Raw genomic sequence first — 22,863 nt, 5'->3', positions numbered from 1 at the left:
TGCCACATGGTATCCTGTGGTTTGTATATCAGGTACCTGTGCCAACCATGGGTGGAGGGTCGACTTCATTCGGCTTCTGTGGTTCGGGGAGAGTGTTGACACACCTTCCCCCATTATTGTGTGCTGGATTCTTGACAGTCGCACCCCACCCTAGAAGGGAGGAGTCCGTTGTGATGGTCACCATAGGGGCTGGGTCCTGAAAACCTGCCCCCACCAACAGGTTGCTGAGAGACGACCACCACTCCAGGTCAACTCTCATGGAAGTCGGAGAATTATCAACTTGGAGTCCAGATCCACAGCCTGACGCCAAGAACTCCGAAGAGCCATCTGAGTCCGCCTCATCTTGAGACGAGCAAGAGGAAGAGCCAATACGCAAGACGCCATGAGGCCCAGAACCCTCTGGAACCACCAGGCCGACATTCTTTCCGACTGCGCAAACATCTGACACGTGGCCAACAGGTCCGCCATTCTGTCCCCGGAAATGTACACTCTGCAGTCGATCGTGTTCCAGCGAAAACCCAGGAAAATCAAGTCCTGAGAGACCGTCATGGAAGATTTCCGCCAGTTCACCCACAGCCTGAGGTGGAACAGGAGCTGGAGGAAAGACTGAAGACTGCAGGCGGTTTTCAACGGGCAAGAGCTGCGTAAAAGCCAGTCGTCCAAATACGGACACACATGGATACCCTGTAGACGAAGATAGGCCGCGATCAACAACATCTTCGTGAAGACACACGGTGCCGAGCTGAGGCCAAAAGGAAGCACTGGAAACTGGAAGTGCTCCTCTCCCACAGAGAAACAGATATCTCCTGTGTGGATTCCAGATCAGAATATGCATGTACGTATCCTGAAGGTCCACCCCGCTGAGCCAATCGCCCATCTGCAATGAGGACCGTATCTGGCCGGGCATGATCATCTTGAATTTCTCTTGGGGTAGGAAAAGATTGAACTGGGAAAGGTCTAGGATGGTGCGCAGGCCAGCCTGGTTGGGTTTGGGCCCTGTAAACAGCCGGGAGTAGTATCCCTCCCCTCGTTCCCCAAGGGGAACGGGTTCCACATCTTTGAGATCCAGCAGTTTCTGAACCTAGGCTTTTAGGGAGGACGACCCTGACTGCTGGAAGGGAGGGTTGAAGGGTGGGGTAGGGTGTAAGGGTAAGCGGAAGCCCGCCCCGAGCGACTGACAAGACCCACCTGTCCTCGGTGGTCTGCCACGCCTCCCAATGAGACGCAATGCGTCCTCCCACCGGGGTCTCGTGCAAGTGAGGAGAGCCCTCATTTGGCAGGCTTTTCAGTGGTGTTACCACCTGAACCTGAGGAGGAGGCTGAGGAGCGGGAGAAAAACTGAGTCTGTTGCTTCCTCTGGCAGGAATTACCCGAAGGGGTATCCACTCTGTGGGATTTCCGGTCTAGAAACCCCCTGAAACCAGAGGAAGGCCGGCTTTGCGACAACGGTCTCTGGGTTATAAAAGGAGTTTTAACCAGGACGGACAAGGATTTAGCTGTCTGGGTGCTGTCCTTCGTTTTGGTCAGCTCCACATCCGTTGTGGAAGGGAAAAGCTCCTTACCGTCAAAAGGCAGGTCCAACACCTTGTCCTGCACCTACTTTGAAAACTTGGTGGCATGCAACCACGCCCGTCGAGAGGTATCAACTCCCAGCATAAGGCCCAGAGCCGAAGTGTCGACGTGATGAGCCGCGGCCTCCAGGAGATCCTGGGCCAAGACACTGGCATCGGATAATCCCGCCTTAAAGTCTTCCAGTTTCTCGACCGGAATGAACTCCTCGAACTCCGACAGACCTTTTCACATCTTCATATTCGCCCCCGCTAACACCAGTTCTGCATTGGCCTGCCGGAGCTGCAAGGCCGAGTTAGCAGAAATCTTCCTCCCAAGGGAGTCGAGGAGCTTGTCCTCTTTCCCCAGGATCTGATTAGCCGTCGTAGAAGAGGATGCTGCAGGCCTAGACTGTAAAGTGGCCGCAGCCACCACCGTGGAGGAGGGGGCAGACAAGATGATAGGGCCACCTCTTCCGAAGAATGCAGCCTGTATCGCGCGTCAATTTTCTTATTGACGAAAAGTCCAGAGTGTGGCTTTTCCCAGACCCTACGGACCTCGGCCAAGACGTCCTTCTGCAAGAACAGGCCGGTACGCTCTGAAGGAGACAGGGTGAATGCCCCCGAAAGCACACCCTCCTGCGGAGCGGGTGCCTCGGGCACTGGAACATCCAATAGGCACATCATGTCCAGTACCCGGTCAGGAAAAGCTCTAATATAGCGGGGCTGGTCTTCGCTGTCCTGATCGCCCTGCGCATCATCCGACAGGTCAGGATCCTGCTGAACCGTGTCAGGCACCGCCTTGTCCACGGGGGACAATGGAGGCAAAGGCGGAAGGGTCGAGGGAGGCACCATAGGCAAGGCTGGCGGAACCACTGGGGGAGCGGGTGGAGCCGGAGGCACAGGCGGGCATATCTCCCTAAAAAGACCCTTGAAATACTCTCTCATGGGGTCGGTGTGCGCATGAGCGTCTGAAATTTGCAGAAAAAGGTGTCCTCTGGAGACGGCCTTGAAGCTGCCGGAAGAGGCCTCTCATGAGGAGGATAATTCCAGGGACGCAGAGGGGAGGGTTGCCAAACAGACCAATCCCCCGAAGTGTCCACAAAAATCAAGGGTGCCGAACCCACAAGCAACGAGACATTGTGTAGCAGGGGCATCCGAGCATTCCAGTCGTAAACTGGACGAAACGGATACGAACAAGGAATCTTATGTTCACCCACAGAACCCACTCCTACACCTGATGCCATGGCGTAGTTGTAGGGGAAGCGCCCAAAATGGCCACCGTGGTCGTGGAGGGAACGGCCGCAATTTTGCCATCACCTGAGGGGAACTGCGGCACATGTGGAAGTGAGGCAAGGGTCCCTGTCGGTGGATCAGGGGTCTTCATTTTAGCCTTTACACAAGGAACCTCGGCCGAGCCGATACTATGTGGCCTGGAATGTTTGTGCGACATACCACTAGCCAAAATAGCCTTCACAGGAAGGACCTTGGCACTGCCGGTAAAGGAGGAACTTCCACTCCTTGCCCCCTCAACAGTTCTAGCATCGCCACACGAGCGGGAACAGTGAGAAACATCTTTCACTGATAAGGCCTTGTCAAGCCTCTCAGAAATGTTGGTTCCCTTAGCCTCTGTACGAGGGACCTCAGACCCAAGTCCGGTCACAGCCTTACTAGCGCGGGCCTCGAACATCCGTTCGGTAACACCAAGCCCAACCAAGGCCTCGGGGCACACCCTGGTACTTTTGAGGGAAGCCGATAAAGAGGCCTCAGAGCGAGCGCCGGTACCCCATGACTCATTAGAACTAGGTCTACAAGCAGCCCCCACAGGTGGGGCCTCACAGCATGCTCCGGTATCCACAGGCCCCTTTCGGAGACCCTTGGAGAAAAGTCCCATACAATTATTAGGCCCAGAAAGCACCTCAGGGCAATTCCCGGTGATAGAGCGGTCGACGCTCTCCCGGCCCCGGAAGAACCCGGAAAGGTGTCTCCCGGCCGGGGTGCTCTGAAAAGTAAAGAACTTACCGGACATTTCTTCTTTTTGTCGATAAAAGATTGAAAATGTGAAGGAGGAGTATGTCGAAACACCTCCTCCCACCGCTCCAATTGACGTTGAAGTGCCCGGACCGAAAGGGAATCGCAATAAAAACAGGAGTCCCAACGGTGGTCTAGACCCAAACACTCTAAACAGAGAGGATGGGGATCCGCCCTCGCGAAGCGTCGATGACACAATGAACAATCTGGAAAGTATAGTTTGAACGACAGACAGACTAGTACACGATCGCTAGCGAGAAACCAGAGAGGAGGAAAATAGGAAGAAAATCTTCCGCGGATGCAAGTGCGTCCAGTCCCGAACGAGCGGAGAAAAGGACTGATGGGCAATATGCGGGGCAGAGCCGAGATGGGCGGGGCTACAGCCGCGTGCCAGGACCCACCTAGAAAGAGAGGAAGGACTAAAATGTTTACAAAATTTTGGATGCTTTTACAAAGTGCTCCGGTCCTGTCCCACAGGACGGAGGATTGTCCCATAAGTATGGAGGAAAGGGGACGGGACGTAGGAGTATTGTCATGTACTCAGATGTTGATGAGTGAGCAATTTGGTAATGTTCACTTGTATCAAAACTTCTGCCCAACACTGAAAAGTTAAGGATTCAACATGGTTGGGAGTACCTTAAGATTGCCGTCAGAAACATTATAGGAGATGCTGAAGATGAACAGTGTTCAGGCAAAAACTTGCAGAGCTGATACTTATGGTAGGGTATACATGCATTACTTTTTTATGGGGGGGGTGTTTGGTGATGTTTGGAGTATGATTATTTAAGTAAGGAGGGATTGGGGGGGGCAAAGCCCCCCATAAATAAAAAACATTTTTTTTAAAAATTAGTTGTTGGCGATGAAAGGGTGGCGATGAAAAGTCCCACGGTGTAAAATAATTCGGCGAAATAACGTACAACCTATGGTAGGTGGTTTTAAAAGTGGTGTCAAGGATAACCAGAAAATAAAACGGCATATAGGAGAACTGTCAAGCAAAATTACCGGGTAACAGCTATACAAAACAACAATGTACAAGGTATTTGAAGAAAAAAAATATTTGGTAATGCCCCGTGCACAAAATCAAAACTTAGTTAAGTTCACTCCAATGAAAATTGAGTAATTCCAACTAGTTAGTATGTTTTATGTTTGTGTTCATCTTATGTTTGTGTGTATTTGTTTGTCTTATAGCCTCCAGTTTAGAGAACAATGATAATATAATGCATGGATTGAAGAATTCAAGAACACAATTGATTATACATCACATACTCTTGTATGCTCACTAGCAAGCAGGCCATTATCATAAGCAGTCCTCAAAGTAAGATTACACATCACAGCAAAAACATGTCTGAAGACAGGCTAAAAAGTACACGATGAAAGATGTGTACTTCGAATCTTTTCTTGTAAAATTAAAACTATAACAATCAAAATCAGTCAAACTAAAACAGAGAAATATATAACCAACTAATTCACAAAACACCAAATTGTAAAATAGAAATATCTTAAACTGGGTTCTAGAGAAAATCTAAATGTAAATATGGTCTCATGCGTAACAGGGGGCATACCTTTCTATAGTGGTGTTGTAGTATGCTGTTTAACAGACCCATAAACATGTTTAAAAACATCGAACCTTTCTCCATTGGTTAACAGCAACACAGCTATTCAGAAAATGTTTAGTTGTCAAGTAATGAAGCCATTACTTACACCTCCAGGGGCTTGGCGTACTTGACTTGAAGCTTCAAAAATCTTGGGAGGTTCATTTCCAACTTTGGAAAAAGTCATTACTTTGGAAGAACTGAATGAGTGTGCGTCAGGTCCAGTTGGTAAACAATCCTAAAGTGCAATTAAAATGATGCGAAGAAAATTAACATTTCATAATTGAGCCACACAAAACATACCACCCTGTATTTATTTATTTATTTTGACAGCAAATATTGATCTATAACCATTACTTGCAAGTTGGGTCACCTTAATTCATGCATTTAGATGCCCCATAATCAGTGCTCCAGGTAAGATTTTAAAGTGGGAGTATTGGACTCCCTATTTTTTAAAGTTGGGATAAAATTATATTTTAAGGAGTAAAAAAGCAAGTTCCATTCCCAGTGTGAGTATGTAATAAGCGATTAAAAATATATTTTAGCTGTAAAACAGACACGTTTAGTAAGAAAAAATTTTCACACCAAGTTATACATGTATATTAAAACGTACACGTTCCCCCCTTCAGACCAGGCCGTAATAATGGTAGAGCTTCTTTCTGTGGCCTTATGTTTAGTACTAGTCCAAACACATCAATGGAACTGTGTGGATGAAAGAAGGAGAGCATGCTCTGAGGTGTCTGTTTTCCATTTTTGTTCCGAGTATTTTTACTCACTATTTTTATTTTTGGGGGGTATTTCCTATGTTTAGGGAGTTAAAGTGGCTGATGCACCCCTTATCTGTAAGGCTGCCCATAGTGATACCCCAGACATTCTAAAGTAGACCAAAACCCCCATGTCAACTGCTGATAATGTGTCAAATTGCCAAACAAAGGGTTATGGCACAGGGTACATTTGCAGTCCTCTTGTAATCCATAAGGGGTGCCCTACAATATCAATAATTCATGTCTCTGAGCCATGCCAAATGTGTGTAGAGTTAAAATACTTCAGAAACATGGCTAGTCAGCAGGCACAATGGCAGCTAATGGGAAGCCTCTAGTACAGGCTCCATTAGAATACATTTAAGCAAAAAGAGAGGGGGGGGAGCATTACCACTTCAGGTAATGACGAGGGGCCCATAGTTCCAGGCCCGAGTGAAGTGAGGGCCTTAAGGAAGGCCGCCGGGCATTACCTGAAGTGGTAATGATCTTGCTGCAAGGGGCTTATTGCTATTAGTACCCCGGCCTGTAAGACTGGGGTACAAAAAGCATTTTCTTTCTGTTCCGAAATGCTTCAGCATTTTGGAACAGAAGAAAATGAATGTAAAAAAAAAACGGCCGCTGGGTAAGGGAAAACTATGTCCGATGGCGGCCATTGAAAATAATTGAAAAAAGTAAACAAACAAAATGGGCGTCATCGAAAGGGAGAAGGGACGAAGTGTAGTCCCTTCTTCCTTTCTCTGACAGCCTGTCGCAGATCGGGACCTGAAATGGACAGAAAAGAAGGTAAGTGGGGGTGGCAGGGCGAGAAGGGAATTCTGTGGATGGGTGTGGGGGAAGGGAAAGACTTTCCTCATTCCCTGGCGAGGGGAGATGGCGGCTGCCAGCCCTGAGGAGGTTCAGGGCGGTGGGATTACCGCCTGATAACGCCCGTGTTCTGAGCCTCCCCATTGGCTGGGAGGTCACCACACACCCCTCGCTGGGTACTAATTATTCATTAGGACCCCGAAAATAAACTGCTCCACTTGACAACAAGTGGTGTGCCAGGAATAAGAGTGTCTCTTATCAGATTTGGGGTTGCTGCACTGCCATTACATACCTGTTAATCACGGTCATGTTGATGTGGGCTTTGTCCGATGAGTCATGAGTTCACTTGATGGTTCCTGTGGAAAATCTGTTATACATTTTCCAGGAATCTCTCTTCAATTTATAGGGTATCTTTTCAAGTTAGCCAGTATTACTGCTGTATTTCTGTGGTAATGGTGTGAAACTCGGTGGACACGACAGCCACTCAAAATGGGATGCATTCTCTAAGATTAGGATGCGGCATGCCAGTGTTTATTCTCATTTCAGGGTCCATGTCACTGCAATGGTGTTTTGGAAGTTATTTCCCTGTAACGGATCTGGGCCCCTGTTTTTCAGCAGGATTTTTACAAGGAAGTGGAGGCTGTACCTGAATTTCTGTGGTGCCGTTTAATTGTGCTATTATACATTGCAGACAGTCATCAAGGCGTTGCCGGCTATGCTGACATTTTCTTCCCACCCCACCACAATGGGGCAGGGGACATTATTTTATCTGCTGTGTGGCCTACAGCTGCACACAACACTCATGCATTTCCTTCTCCAATCAACCCTGTGTCCACATTTGTCTTCACCTGGGTCTTAACAGACTCAATCCTCTGCTGTGCCAAATCCATCCATCCATGTCTATGATGTCTATGATGCTGGCCACTTTCTCCCCTCAATCTGTGACGTGTAATGGCTCCACAGTTCCTCCGCCTGTAGCTGTAGTCTTACAACAGATGTTGGAATGCAGCGTGCTCACACATGACTTCAAGTCGTTTAAGTGCTTCCTGCAATTTTCCACTTCACACTGCACTGTGACCACCGCCACCAGGTGGTTTACTTCCTTTATAGGGAAGTCTTACCGTGCTGGGCTTCAAACAACTCCTCAGCATTGGCCACAATCCCATCTGCTAACACCTGCAGCTCTCTCTCGCCCAATCTCTCAGCATTTCTAGTCCCTTGGCTTTGCCCTTTTCACCTGTCATCTTTCCTCTGTCCTTAAAGCATAAAGTTCTATTGACTACACTCCCCTCCCTAAAGCCATGTACTCGGCTTCTCCTTTACTGGCATATCAAGTATCCATGGCAAAGGCTGCGTACTGGGTGCACAGCTTTGCAGAGGCCCAGAGTGCTTGGGTAGAGTCTTGCTGAGCATCAAGTGATTAAGGCCTGATAACGCGCATGTGCTCAACTGTTTTTTTTCATCTCACTCTTGTATCCACCTGAGAAACAGCTTCAGACGAGTATGGACAGTGCTCCACAGGGGCCATAACTGTTTTCCAACCTATGAGGCCTTATGGTATGCAGATCGGATGGATCAGCCAGACGTCTGACCACTGGTTTCAGGCAGATTGAAAGACAGTTTCTCCAAGAGTTTTCCCAAGCAAACTGAATACACAGCTTGAAAACTGCACAATCTAAGAATCTGGCCTTCAATCGTCAGCAAAACAGAAATGAGGAGGAAAACAATTTACATGAGTAACTTAAGATTCTCTCCTTAAATATGCCTTTTAAATCAATTCCACGCAATCACAGTGCCACTTCGTTCCTGTGTTTTACCCACGATTTCTGACAGATCCTACTCGAATGAATACACCACTGTCTTCTACTATATTGCATCTAGAACTGAGCTATGAAGTTGTCTAGTTTCCTTCCAGCTAGCCCCTATGCTGCTACAGTGCAGACCTTATAGAAACGGAGAAACATAACATAGGCCATGTTGGGAATCTTTATGAAGTAGTGGAGCAAGATATGTAATTGCTCCCTATAGAGATTAGACTATGAAGGGATCAAACTAGATCGGTCTATGAAGAAAGGAATCAACACATAAGGGACATAAGGGTGGAGGAGGAGAAGATTTAAGTTACTTACCTGTAACTATTGTTCTCCATGCAGGACCCATACTGGAGAACAATAGTTACAGGTAAGTAACTTAAACCTTCTCTAGCATGGCGTCTGGCATGGATTCACATGCTCATGAATAACAAATACACAGCAGTACAAATTACACAACCACGGGAGGTGGAAAGGTTCAATAGAACCAATTCACACTTACCACTGGAACAGACTCACCTCAAGCAAACAGTTTGCATAGCATTGATTGGCCAACTCCGGACTTCTCCCTGGAATCCCTATCGGCGCAGTAGAATTCCGTGAAGGTATGCATGGACCTCCAAATTGCAGCTCTGCAGATGTCAAGCAGGGGCACACCGGAAAGGAACACTATCGTTGCAACATTCGCTCTGGTGGAGTGGGCTCTTGGGCGGCCCGGCAGCGGCCGATTCGCCAGCCGATGACAGTGCATGATGCAGCCGGAGAGCCATCTTGAGATGGAAGCCTTGGACAAGGCCTTTCCATGGTTCACAGTTCTAAAATTCACAAACAATTGAGAAGTCCTCCGAAAACTCTTTGTGCGTGCCACATAGAACTTGGGAGCACAAGCAATGTCCAGCAAATGAAAGGCCCTCTGCATCGGCGACAAAGGTTTCTGGAAGAAAACAGGCAAAACCAAAGGCTTATTGAGGTGGAATTCCGACTGAACCTTCGGCATGAAAGAGGGGTGTGTACGAAGTACCACCCTCGATTAGTGTAAAGTCAGATATAGCTGATGGCAGGATAGGTCCTGGATTTCACCCACACGTCTAGCAGAGGTGATGGCCACAAGGAAAGCATTTTCCACAAAAGAAACTTGAGTGGAGCTTGATGCACAGGTTTGAATGGTGCCCCATGAGCCTTGCTAGAACTATGTTGAGTTCCCATGCCGGGGCGGTAGCCTTAACAAGGGGTAAAGATCGGAAAATTCACTTGAGGAACTCCTTGACAAGTCTGCGAGGATCTTCCCGTAGACCTAGTGTAGCGGGTTGATGGCCGGCAGGTGTACCTGGATAGATGCGTGAGCCAGTCCAGCTCCTGCCAAAGACAACAAGTATCGAAGGATCTGTGGAGCCATGACCCTCAGATGGGTAATCTTTTGTGACCGGCACCACATAGCAAAACTCTTCCACTTATGGTCGTATCAGATTAGAGTCGACGATGCCCTGGCATTGGCAATGACTTCCTTGCAGTCCGCCGGCAGCTCATAACCTCCAAACTCTAAGGCTGCAGGAGCCATGCCTTTAGGTTCAGCGATCCTGGGTCGTGATGAAGGCTTGCACCGCTCTCTCTAGTGAGCAGATCCGGAAGTCCCAGCAACTTGACCAGAGGCGACGCTGACAGGCTGAGCAGGTCCGGATACAATGTCCGTCTCGGCCACATCGAGGCGATGAGTATCATCTTGCATCAACACTGTCACTGTGTGTTGTTGACACGTAGCAGGAGAGGAAACGGGGGGAAAAGCATAGAGAAACGGGCCTTCCCATGGGAAGGAGAATGCATCCCCCAAGCTCCTTGTTTGATGAACTCTGCTGGGAAACATCTGGCATTTGGAGTTTGCGCGGTGGAGAAAAGATTGACATGGGGGCTGCCCCATTTGACGAACAGGCGGTCCACCTGATAATGACGAAGTTCCCACTCGTGGCACAAGCACATTTCCTTGATGAGTGTCTGCAATGGTGTTCTTGACGCCTTCTAGGTGGAGCCGGATGAGGAACATCCCGTCCGATGGCCCAGTGCTACAGGTACTGAGCTTCCTTGGAAAGCACTGGGGACTGAGAGCCCCCTTGCTTCCTGATGTAGAACATGGTGGTGGTGTTGTCCGTGAAGATGCTCACCACCTTGCCCTTCAGAGACGGTAGGAAAGACTTGAGGACCCAGAACACCGCCCGTAGCTCGAGGATGTTGATGTGCAGATCCTTTTCCTCTGGAAACCAAAGACCTCTGGCTGGTAGATGTCCAGTGTAAGCCCCCAACCTTTCAGAGAGGCGTCCGTGGTGACCGTCTCCTGGTATGGCAGGGTTTGAAATCCCGTTCCCTGGGCGATGTGGGTCCCCACCACTTCATAGATTGCCAGAAATCCTTGATGGGAGGGATCGTGTCTGCAAAACCTCCGGACACTTGTATCCAATGTGCATCCAAGAATTCCTGTAGGGGTCGCATCTGCAATCTGAAGAGATGGACGAGATAGATGCAGGACGATATCATGCACCGCAGCGACTTGATGGCATGTACCGTGGCCGTCTTCGCTGACAACAGTCGTTGCACCTTCCCTTAAATGGCTGCTAGCCTCTCCTCCGAGGGCAACGGCAGACAAGTTACTGTGTTGAGTCTGGCACCGAGGAACAGTGCGTTCTGCAATGGCGTCAAGCAGGACTTCAAATAGTTCACAGAGGATCCCAGCTCCGTCAGTAGCCAGATGGTCCCCGTCGTGTGCCTGTCGGCTAGCTCCTGAGAGCGGGCACGTACCAATCATCCAGGTATGGGCATAAGGAACAAGTTACTTACCTGTAACTGTTGTTCTCCAGCATGGGTCTGGCATGGATTCACATGCTCATGAATATTCCCTGTCGTCAGGCTGGGAATCCTTGGTACAGAAAAAAATCAGTATCAGTTTTGTTTCTGATCTGTCTTTCCTAGAAGAAACCAATCACTGATCTCTGGGTCATTCTGCCCACAGCCAATGACTGCCCTCTCCCTAAGCCCCGCCTCCGGCAGCCATCCTCAGATTTGGTAGCACGTAAAGTGGCAGTATGACCAAGTGAAGAGCTGCAGAGGGGTAGGCGGGAGGGTTCGCATGTGAATCCATGCCAGACCCATGCTGGAGAACAACAGTTACAGGTAAGTAACTTGTTCCTTCTCCAGCATGGGGTCTGGCATGGATTCACATGCTCATGAATATAAGATTACATAGCAGTACACACATGCACAACCACGGGAGGTGGCAAAAGGCTCAACATTAAGCAATACATAAACTCAACATTAAGCAACTCTTACCTCCTCACCAGGCCCTTCAGGCGAACAGGTTGCGCAGCATTGCTTGGCCGACCCTGGACTCCTCCCTGGAATCCCGATCGACGCAGTAGAATTTCGTGAAGGTGTGCGTCGACCTCCACGTAGCAGCCCTGCAGATGTCCAGCAGGGGCACACCAGACAAGAACGCCGTGGTAGCAGCGATCGCTCTAGTCGAATGGGCTCTCGGACGGCAGGGCAGCGGTCGGTTTGCCAACCGGTGACAGTGCATGATACAGCCGGAGAGCCATCTGGAAATGGAAGCCTTCGAGAGAGCCTTCCCTTGATTCACAGGTCCAAAGTTCACAAAAAGCTGTGACGTCTTCCGAAAACTCTTTGTGCGGTCCACGTAGAACTTCAGCGCTCTAGCTACATCCGGCGAGTGCAAAGTCTTCTCGGCCGGCGACGGGAAGAAAACTGGTAACACCAAGGGCTTGTTGAGGTGAAAGTCCGACGGCACCTTGGGCATGAAGGAGGGATGCGTCCTGAGCACCACCCTTGTGTCGTGAAAAGTCCAGTATGGAGGCTTGCAAGATAGGGCCTGAATCTCTCCCAAGCGCCGTGCGGAGGTGATGGCCACAAGAAAAGCTGTTTTCCACGATAGAAACTTCAACTGTGCCGTATGCAAAGGCTCGAAAGGGGTCCCCATGAGCCTAGTCAGCACCACGTTTAGCTCCCACGCCGGGGCTGGGGCCTTCACCGGCAGGAACGAGTGGAATAGTCCCTTCATAAATTCCTTCACCAGGCGATGAGACCACAAGGACACCTTTCCTGTTGTCCCGGGTGCATCTGGAGATGGCGGCCAGATGCATCTTGATGGAGGCTTGAGCGAGTCCGGCCTTGGCCAACGACAGTAGGTACGGCAGTACTTGAGGGGCCATAATCGGTAGAGGGTTAATCTTCTGTGCCCGGCACCAGACAGAGAACCTCTTCCATTTGTGTCCGTAACACTTGAGAGTTGAGGACGCCCTAGCCTTTGCAAGAACCTCTCTGCTGTCGGCCGGTATATCGTATCCTCCAAACTCTAGTGCTGCAGGAGCCAGGCCTGCAAGTTCAGCGACTTCGGGTCGTGATGAAGAATGGCGCCTCCTTCTCTGGAGAGAAGATCCGCGTCCACTGGCAGTTTGACTGGTGGGGATGCCGATAAGTCCAGAAGGTCTGGGAACCAGATCGGTCTCGGCCACGCCGGTGCGACGAGGATCATCCTGCACCGGGACCTCTTGAGCTGGTTGAAGAGCCGGAGTAGCAGTGGCAACGGCGGGAAAGCATAGAGGAACAGGTTGTCCCAGGGGAACGAGAAAGCATCGCCCATGCTCCTCGGTTGGGGGAACCTGCTGGCGAACCTATGGCACTTGGAGTTCGTCGCCGTCGTGAAGAGATAGACCTGGGGTCTGCCCCACAGCCTGAAGAGTCGATCCACTTGATCCTGGCATAGCTCCCACTCATGGCACAAGCGCAGCTCCCTGCTGAGTGAGTCGGCGATGGTGTTCTTTATCCCTGCCAGATGAAAAGGTACCAGAACCATCCCCTGGTCGACGGCCCAGTGCCACAGATCCTGGGATTCCTTGGACAGGGCTGGGGATCTGATTCCACCCTGCTTCCTGATGTAGAACATTGTGGTGGTGTCGTCGGTGAAGATCCTCACCACCTTGCCCTTGAGGGACAGAAGAAAGGACCTGAGGGCCCAAAACACTGCGCAGAGCTCCAGAATGTCGATATGAAGCTGTTTTTCCTCCGGGAGCCAAAGGCCTCTCACGTGGAGATTTCCGGTATGTGCTCCCAAACCTTCCAGGGAGGCATCCGTCGTCACCGTTACCTGGTGAGCTGGGGTCTGAAAGTCTGTGCCCACCGGAAGATGAGTGCGGGTGCCCCACCACCGGATCGCTCGTCGGAAGGTCTCGTTGAGCGGTATCCTGTCCTCAAAGCTGCCTGTCGCCTGGATCCAGTGTGCGTCGAGGAACTCTTGCAGTGGACGCATTCGAAGTCTGCACAGGCGTACCAGATAGATGCAGGAGGACATCATCCCGAGAAGGGATTTGATGGATCTTACCCTGGCTACGTCAGTGGCTAGCAGGCGTTGCACCTTGCCCAGGATGGCTTTCGTCCTTTCGTCGGACGGCGAGGCCAGCCGTGCCACTGTGTCGAGCTTGGCTCCCAGAAACAGGGCGACCTGCGAGGGGACCAGGTGGGATTTGGGGAAGTTGATGGAGAACCCCAGGTCCTTGAGTAGCTGGACGGTCTTCGTTGTGTGTTCTACGGCGAGCTCCCTTGTCCTTGCTTGGATGAGCCAGTCGTCCAGGTAGGGAAAGACGTGGATCCCTTGCAGGCATAGCCACACCGCCACTGGTGCTAGGCACTTGGTGAATACCCTGGGTGCCGACTTTAATCCGAACGGGAGGGCCTTGAACTGGTAGTGCCGTCCTTGGACCACGAAACTGAGGAACTTCCGGTGTCCTTTTAGAATGGGGATGTGGAAGTAGGCATCCTCCAAGTCCAATGACGACAGGAAATCGTCCTCCTCCAGCTGTCCCAGCACATGCTGGAGGGTGACCATCCAGAACTTCTGAGCCTTGATGTACTTGTTCAGTCGCCACAGGTCCATGGTGGGACGCCAACCTCCTGTCTTCTTCTTTACGAGAAAGTATCTTGAGTAAACCCCGGAGCCCCGAAGTCTCTTTGGGATGAGCTCGATGGCACCTTTCTTGAGTATCGACCTTACCTCCAGCAGCAGCTGGGGTTCGTGGTTTTCCTTCCTGGCCACGGGTGGCACGCTAGGGCACTTCTTTAGAAACTCGAGGGCGTGCCCCTGAGCCAGGGTGTCCAGCACCCAAAGGTTGGTAGAGATGGACTCCCACACGCTGACGAACTTCGCCAGCCGGCCTCCCACCGGGGTGCTTCGGTGGGGGCCCCGACGCCACGGTCGGTTCAGTCCTGTTTCAAGGCCGCCTTGCCCTCCCTGGCGATGACGGCGGGAACCTCCAGACTTGCCCCGTCCTCTATAGGCCTCCTGCGACGAGGAAGAGGAGCCGCTGCCAGAACCTTTGGAGGCCCCTTGCTTGCCTCCGGTGTTCCGAAAGGATGGCTATCGTTGCTGGAGAGCTCCCAGGGCCCGGGCTGTCTCTGTGTCCGTTTTGATGGCTTGCAGGGACTCATCGACTGTCTTCCTAAACAGATTGCTCCCGTCGAAGGGCATGTCCAACACTTTGGCTTGTACGTCCTGGCAGAAATCCGTCGCCTTAAGCCATCTGTGCCGTCTGAGGCAAACACTGTTGCCCAACTGGCGGAAACCGGTGTCAGCGATGTCCGTTGCCACCGTTATGGCGTGGTCCGACGCTACCTCGCCTTCTTGCAGGATTTCCAGGGCTTCTGCCCTCTTGTCGTCCGGCAGGAAGTCCAACAAGGGAGAGATTTTATACCAAAGTTCCCTGTCGTAACGGGCAATGATAGCCAGGGCGTTGGCCGCCTTAATCGTCGTCGCCGCCGACGTGATGACTCGTCATCCCATTGCGTCGAGCTTCTTTCCCTCGCCATCCGGCGGTGAAGTCGACGCCGGTGCCAATGCCCCCCCCCCCAACTTCTTCCTGTCTGCCGCCGAGACGACTGAATCCGGGGTCGGCTGTGCTCTAAGGCATAGAGGGGCAGCGTCGGGGACCCGGTACTTCTTTTCGTATCGGTCCCTTTTGCCGGCGTTGTGGACAGGTTCTTGAGGAGGGAGAGCCCCTCGTCCCAGATGTCATCCAGTAGGGGTACCGCGAGGACCGTCCTCTTGGTCTCTCGACGTTGATAGAGGGACCCCTTCTTTTCTTCGGGGCAGAGCTGGAAAAGCTTGGATGCCCTGGAGATCATCGCATGGAAGGATCCAATCTCATCGGGCGGGGAAGCCTGGGGAGGGGGGGCCACGGGAGGTCCACCCCGCCGTCGCCACCCTCGTCGTCCGTGCCCGTGTCATCCCCGCGGACCGTGGATGGGGAGGAGGGTTGAGCAGGCCTCGAGGACTGGAAGGGTGCAGGAGGATGTGTTGATCTCCTCTTGGGTGGTGGACTTCCCGATGGCCCTGCCCCAGGCACCTCCATAGGGCCTGGCTCCGGCTCCTCCGTCGGGGGTAAAGGCAATCTAGTCCTTATTATAGAGCATAAGGATTGAATTGCCATCAAAATGGCCACCGAGTTGTCCTGCGGCACTGGCTGCGACGGTTGGTCTGGGGTCCCGTCAGCGCCTCCGTCGCTTCTGTCGTCCCCCTTGTCGGGATGCCTCTCAACGGGCTGGTCCTACTCCATGCCCGCATCGTGGCTCTCAGGGATTTCGACAAGTTCCTCCTCGGAGGTTGTGTCTGAATCCACGACGGCCACTGCCCCCCCTCTTTCCCCGCTAGGGGCTTCGTGGGGGTTCTTTCGATGGGCTTGAAAGATGCCTCCCTCCGAGGTTTCAGGGAGACTCTGGGCCCCGAGGCCGCTACCACAGGTGTAACCTCCGCAGGCTGCGCCAGGGTTGCCGCGACCTCCTCGGTAGAGGCCTTGGCTGGGTGAATCAAGGCCTTAGTCACCGACTGCATGCTTGTGGCCTTCACCTTGGGGGAAGGCTCACCGCCTCGCTCCCCCTCAGCCGAAATCTTCGAGATCGACCGGGGCCTCTCCAGAAGCTTGCCCGGGTTCTCGGATTTCCTCTTACCCGAGCCAGAGCGTTGGCTCGCCGTCGATGGCACCGGGGAGGATGCGCCCTGCCTGGCAGCCGAGGAGCCAGACTGTTCGGCGCTCCCGGTGCCCGCGGACTCGCTGTGCTTAGCCTTCTGTTGGGCCCCCGTCGCCGGGGCGCCCTCACAGGACTTAGAAGACCGCTCGGATTTCTTCTTTTTCTTCTCACCTTCTCATCGTCGCCAGTTCCTGTGGCCGTCTCTGTATCAGTGTCCGTATCCGGGTCTGCTGGAGGAGTCAGGTCTCGACGTGGTGGAGGAGGTTAATGTTGGGGCATTGGATGGCGCTTCCTCTTTTTAGGCGGAGGCTGATCACGAGCCTGCAGCGCCACAGGTGCTGGTGGCAACCTCTGTTGGGTCTAAATCACCAGGGCGTGGAGAGTTGAGAGAATGTCCAGAGAAAGGTTGATAGGCCCTGTGACGCCGTCGTCTTTGTGGACCGCATGAACAGACTCCTGGTCATCGTCGTCCGTGGATGAAATGTGCATGGGTTGAATGTCAACCTTGGAGGGCTGTTTCGGGGCCTCCTTGCCCCCCCCCACATTTTTCCACCGTGAGGGCCTTGAACCGTGTCCTGGACTGGTGTCTTTAGCCTTCCAGGGGTACCTGCTGCTTTCACTGATGCCTCTGCGGTTGTCCCACCCTTGTAAGATCGGCTCCCACCGCTGCAGTGGTCATCAAAGTAGTTGTCGACGAAGTGGCGGACTAGGAGTTTAGCTGAGCTTGTGGAGCCTGTTTGGGCTGCGCTGCCTTCTCCTCCAGCCTAGGACTGTCTGACTTCTCCCGCAACTTGGCCGGGGTGGATGACTTCCTCTTTGAGGAGGAGCATGATTGCCGCCTGGCTATGGAGGCGGACGGTGATGGTGGCCTATCCAATATGTGACCCGCTGCAGCAACCAACCCGGTGGACTCAGACTTGCGGCTCTTGGCCTTATTTTGGTCCCCCATAGATGGGGCAACCTGAAAGAACTTACAAGAGCGCTCTTAGGACCGACCGGTCCTGGGTGAGGCATGCCCCTGCTCGGAGCACGGGGGAGAGGCCTTGTTAGAATTGAGCCATGCCGCCAGACTGCTGTGCCTGTCTTTCATCGTCTTCTTCGAGAAGCCTAGGAATATCTCGCACTCCACATCTATGTGGGATGGGTGCAGGCAGTAAAGACACTGCAGATGTTAGTATTCCACAAGGACATTCCGTAGCCCAAATTTGTTGCAGGACTTGAAGAGGGTACTTCCCTCCTTCTTCTTCTCTGACATTGTCAGATGGCGTGAAGTAGGCCCAAGATGACCTTCAGGAAACTTCGACTAATCCTCGCCCTTGAGGGGGCGAAACTTCACCGACAACGGATCCCTATTGCCGGATGATGAGGAAAAGAGCACAAGGGCTCTTGGACACAAAAATGTAACTTTTCCGTGAAAATATCTGGAAAAACGTACTAAAAAGCTGGGAGAGCAAACTCGAGGACTCCCGACAATGAAGCGTGCAGTAAAAAGCTTAATATGGTTGCCAGGGGCATGGCTTAGGAAGAGCATTGTCATTGGAGGGGGTCAGTATGACCCAGAGGATAGTGACTGGTTTAGAAAAGAAATACAGTTTTAAAGTGAAACTGATTTTTCTTTTACTGAGGATTCCCAGCCTGACGAAGAAGGTAGCATTTAACTGACCAGTCTTCAGGGAAAAATGATGCAAATACTTTCTGCCCAAAGAAGCATCCTTCGTAGAGGAAATATTCAAGGAATACTGCATAGTGAAAGCTAGAGGAGTGACCCAAGAAGCACACTTTCAAATTTCAACAAAGGGAACATGCCTTAGAAAAGCCACTGATGCTGCCTTGGCTTAGTGGAATGCACCAGAAGCCCCTGCGGAACATTCTCACCTTTTAATACATATGATTTGGGGATGCATGACACAATCCAATAACAGCCTCAGAGGCCTTATTGCCAGCCGACAACCAACAAAAGTTACAAAGTGATGCTCAGAGCGTCATAATGGTTCTTTCCACTTATTGTAGAATTTGAGAGTACTAGCTACATTGAGGCCATGTAAAGTTTCTCTCCATCTTTTCGAATGTGACTGACAAGGTGTATCTCTTGGTTAAGAAGAAAGTCAGGAAGCATTTTGGGGCGGAAGGACGGAAGAGTTTGCAAGACTACCTTGTCTTTATGAAATTCAGTTCAGACTCCATGTAAGACAAAGCCAGAACCTCTCCAGTGCACATAACGGAAGTTAAAGTCACCAGAATTGCAATTTCTCATGTAGGAAGGTCTGAGTCACAGAAAGCCATTGGCTAAAATGTATTGTTCATGAGAGGTGCAAGAATCAAATTCAGATCCCAGCTACCAACAGGCTGTCTGATAGAGAGGTGACGCGTCAATAAGCCCTCTAAGTGAAACCTAAAAGCATCATTTGAAAGGGAAAAAGAAAACCTTTCTATTTAAGTAGGCCCCAATAGCTGATAAATAATGATTGTAAGCATCTGCTAAAGTATCTGTGGATAATAGAACATGAGCAACATGACCAAAACCTCGCTATAAGACTTCAGACTCCTCTACCACTTATGTCCTGTGAATTGCTCACGGCCAAACTACCCATATCCAGCTGCCGCACCCTAACCATTTACCTGCTATATAGACCACCAGGGCCCATCAGCACCTTTGAAGAGGACCTATCCAGTCTCCTGGATAACAACATCAAAGATTCCTCGCAGATATTAATACTGGGCGACTTCAACCTGGGATTTAACGACCCAGAAGATAAACACGCTCAGTCAATAGCGACCATCCTGTCAGATCACTGACTTACCCAAAATGTCCTGGCACCTACTCATGTTAAAGGAAGGACCCTTGACTGGGTAGCTGACCTGAATTGCATAACCTCTATTTCCAAAATAACCCTGCAAATGTGGGCCGACCACCACCTGATTAATTTCTTTTTAACAATACACAAATAAATAGCCAAAGTCCTAGCTATGGCACCACACCTTCATACCAGATGCAAAACAAATATCACGCTAGATAAACTTCTACCACACCTCCTTCCATCCCTCAACTCTCTACCAACTTCCTTGCTGAGGCTTTTAACAATACCATGACAAAGGCCCTAGATATCATTGTGCCAGTTAAACAGTGCAAAAGTAAACAGAAGGCTCTCCTTGATGCCTGGTTTACACCCAACCTCAAAGAACTAAGACTTCAAAAAAGGAAATTACAATCCTTATGGTGACACTCCCCCTCTGACGAAAACAAAATACAACAGACCCATTTCGCAAATAACTACAAAAAAGAAATAATTCGCACTAAAAATACCTTTTCAATCAAGGAATATCGAAGGCAAGCTCCAATAGTTAGGAACTTTTCGTGCTCCTCCGGGAATTGGAATCCCCTATTCCCCCACTTAGATAATGCACCTAAAGACAAACAATGGTGCACTAGCATTCAGAATGCCCTAGCCAACAAAATAACGTCACTCCAAATCAAAATTGCCAACAAAAAAGCCTCCTTTCTACCTACTGAGACGCAACCCAATACCACTATTGAAGAGACTAGTACCACAACACCCTTCAGATTCACTAAAGTCTCCATTCAGGAAACCGAGAAAATCATATTATCTCTGAAACCATCTAACTGTCAGGGCGACAACTGTCCCGCACAAATAATCAAAGATGCTGCAAGAGACCTAGCGCCCTTCATCTGAAAGCTAATTAACGCATCGTTCAAGACCAACACCGTCCCAAGTAACTTAAAAGAGTCTTGGGTTCTACCCCTGCTCAAGAAACAGACTCTAGACCCCTCCACCCCCACAAACTACAGACCTATCACCACGGTACCCTTTCTCCTTAAAATAATAGACAGAGTAGCGTATTTACAAATTCAGAACTACCTTGAAGTAAATCACCTACTTGGCTCCCGCCAATCCGGTTTCAGGCCTCAACACGGCACCGAAACCACATTAATCAACTTAAAAGCCCAAATTGATGCACTTAAGGACAAAGGCAAAACGGCCATGCTACTCCTCCTTGACTTATCAGCGGCCTTGATCTGGTGGACCACGCAGTCTTGTGCAAACACCTGGCTTCGGCAGCCCACTTCTAGAGTGATGCAATAGCCTGGGTCCAGTCCTTCCTGGTAAATAGAACAATGAGAGTCTTTTCCCCCTCAGCATCAGCAGACCCAATCCAGACCACATGCGCTGTTCCACAAGGATCATAGTCTCGCACACTATGTATAACATATTTACAGACCGGGTGTCACCTACACTAATTATGAGGATGACACCCAGATCCTCATTACCCTTTCGGGCAATTTTGTTAAGGACACGGCCTTGGTAAATAAAATAGACCTCCTCATTAAGGCATGGATGGCATCCCATGGCCTCTTCCTGAAAGACGACAAAACAGAGATCCTGATTCTTGACTTCGAGGCCAACCTAAAAAAAAAAAACTGGACTCCAACTATTCTGCATTCAATATAGACAGCAACACAATCAAAGAAGTTAAAGAGGTAAAAACGCTAGGCTTTTACCTCGATTCCACGCTAAACCTAAGAAAACAGGTCAACTCTCTGGCATCTTCTACCGCTTACACCTGTAAGCTCATCAGGGCGTGCTGACCATTCTTAACTAAAGCCAGCTGCATCACCCTCGCCAACGCGCTAATACTGTCTAAATTGGATTACTGTAACGCTCTATACCTAGGAGCCAACAAATATATCCTTGACAAAATACAACGCTACAAAATAATGCCCTTAGAACTGCCCTAAGTATACCAAACAGAGAGCATCTCTAACATCAGAAGAGATCACCATTGGCTAAAGATAAGTGACATGGTCCTACTCAAAACAGTCTCACTCACATTCAAATGCCTCAACAATGCAGCACCTCCATACCTCGCAGAGAGAATGGTTAGGAGAACCTCGACCCGCCGCTCTAGAGCGGCCAACTCCCACTGCCTAGAGATATCCAAATTCAAGTTAACAAAAGCTTGAGGAAGTAGCTTCCCGGTGAAAGCTGCACAATCCTGGAACGCATTACCCCTAGCCCTTAGAACTGACCAGTCCTATTTCAGCTTCAGGCGCAATACTCTAAACTGGCTCTGAGACAAAAAAACGTAATCCTTTGGATATTCCGACATACACACCTATGTACCTGCCTTTGTATGTAACCTACTATACCATATCACTATACCTGACTGTATTTTCCTGCTGCCTTTACTGTATCTATTCCTCTGTGTAACCAAGCTTTAAGTATCCTTGTACATGTTGCGCCCGGCTACCTAAGGGTTTGCAGCACATTACCAAATAAATAAACAAACAAACATAAAATCCTCAATAGATGCCTTGATAGGATTCTAGCCTTAGCCAAAGTCCTAATGACAGAATCTCAACCATTTCCTTTTAAACTGTTTCTTAGGGGGTACATTTCTGGCCGCAGACATTCTGAGAATTAACCAAGAGATATTAAGATGGCCATAAACTAGTTTTTCAGGTACTATGCTTTCAAGTGCAACAATGGTAGGGACGGGGTGAAGGATCCTCCCATTTAACTAGGTTGAACAATCTTGAAATGGAGGCAAATTGAAAGGACCATTGAATTGGATAAGAAGATTCAATAATCATACCTAAATGGACCTAAATGGATACATTAGAATCACTGATGTTGACTGGGTCCTCTTGAACTTTAGTGGGTCCCTCTGAATCAAGAGGCAGCAAGGCATATTGTTTCTTGAAAAACCAATCAGAAGTAGAGCACATTCCAAAGAGACTGAGCCAAACCCCATTTTGTGACATGTGAAAAAGTCTGCTTTAAGTGTCTGTTTCTGAATTATTTTCCTCTTGTTGATGTGACTACAAGGAGAAGTTGGCGAGGAGCCCAATCTCAATTCTGTTCATTAAGCCAAAATAGATAAACGGTCTTCTCCAAGTTTGATGTAAAACATTATTGTGGTACCGACTCTAAACATTTGAAACACCTTTCTCTGGATAGAAGTGAGGAAGCACTTAAAAGTTAGAAAAATTGCTACCAACGAAGGCATTGCTGTTGAATTTTCAGTCTTGACTGGACCAAAGACTGTATGTTCTGTAAACCTTTGCACTCTCTTACCGTAGTCCATTAATAACCATAGCATGTAGCAGGCTAAAAAGGAACCCTTTCTAGAGGTTCTGATTGGGTCCACTACAAGGCTGACTAAGACCGGCTTCGATTTCACAAAGGATTTGGACCAAAATCTGTGGAATGAAGGGCCACAGATTTACTCTAGTTGAGAGCCAGTTGCCACTTCAAAGTCCTCATTTCGAGTCTTGCTC

The 22,863-nt window shown here is 50.0% G+C and overlaps 1 protein-coding gene across 2 annotated transcripts in view; it reads right to left on the bottom strand.

The window, feature by feature from the left end:
• Positions 1-22,863, bottom strand: part of MLF1 (myeloid leukemia factor 1) — a 474,880-nt gene that overhangs the window by 206,444 nt on the left and 245,573 nt on the right. For both annotated transcript variants that reach the window (XM_069618449.1, XM_069618450.1), the window contains one exon: positions 5,280-5,408. In XM_069618449.1, the coding sequence (XP_069474550.1) occupies positions 5,280-5,408 (129 nt within the window). The remainder of the gene's footprint in view (positions 1-5,279; positions 5,409-22,863) is intronic.

This window comes from Ambystoma mexicanum, chromosome 10 (assembly GCF_040938575.1).
Source record: "Ambystoma mexicanum isolate Mex_15411 chromosome 10, UKY_AmexF1_1, whole genome shotgun sequence".
In the NCBI taxonomy this organism is placed as follows: Eukaryota; Metazoa; Chordata; class Amphibia; order Caudata; family Ambystomatidae; genus Ambystoma; species Ambystoma mexicanum.
This window is presented reverse-complemented; position numbering and strand designations above follow the sequence as displayed.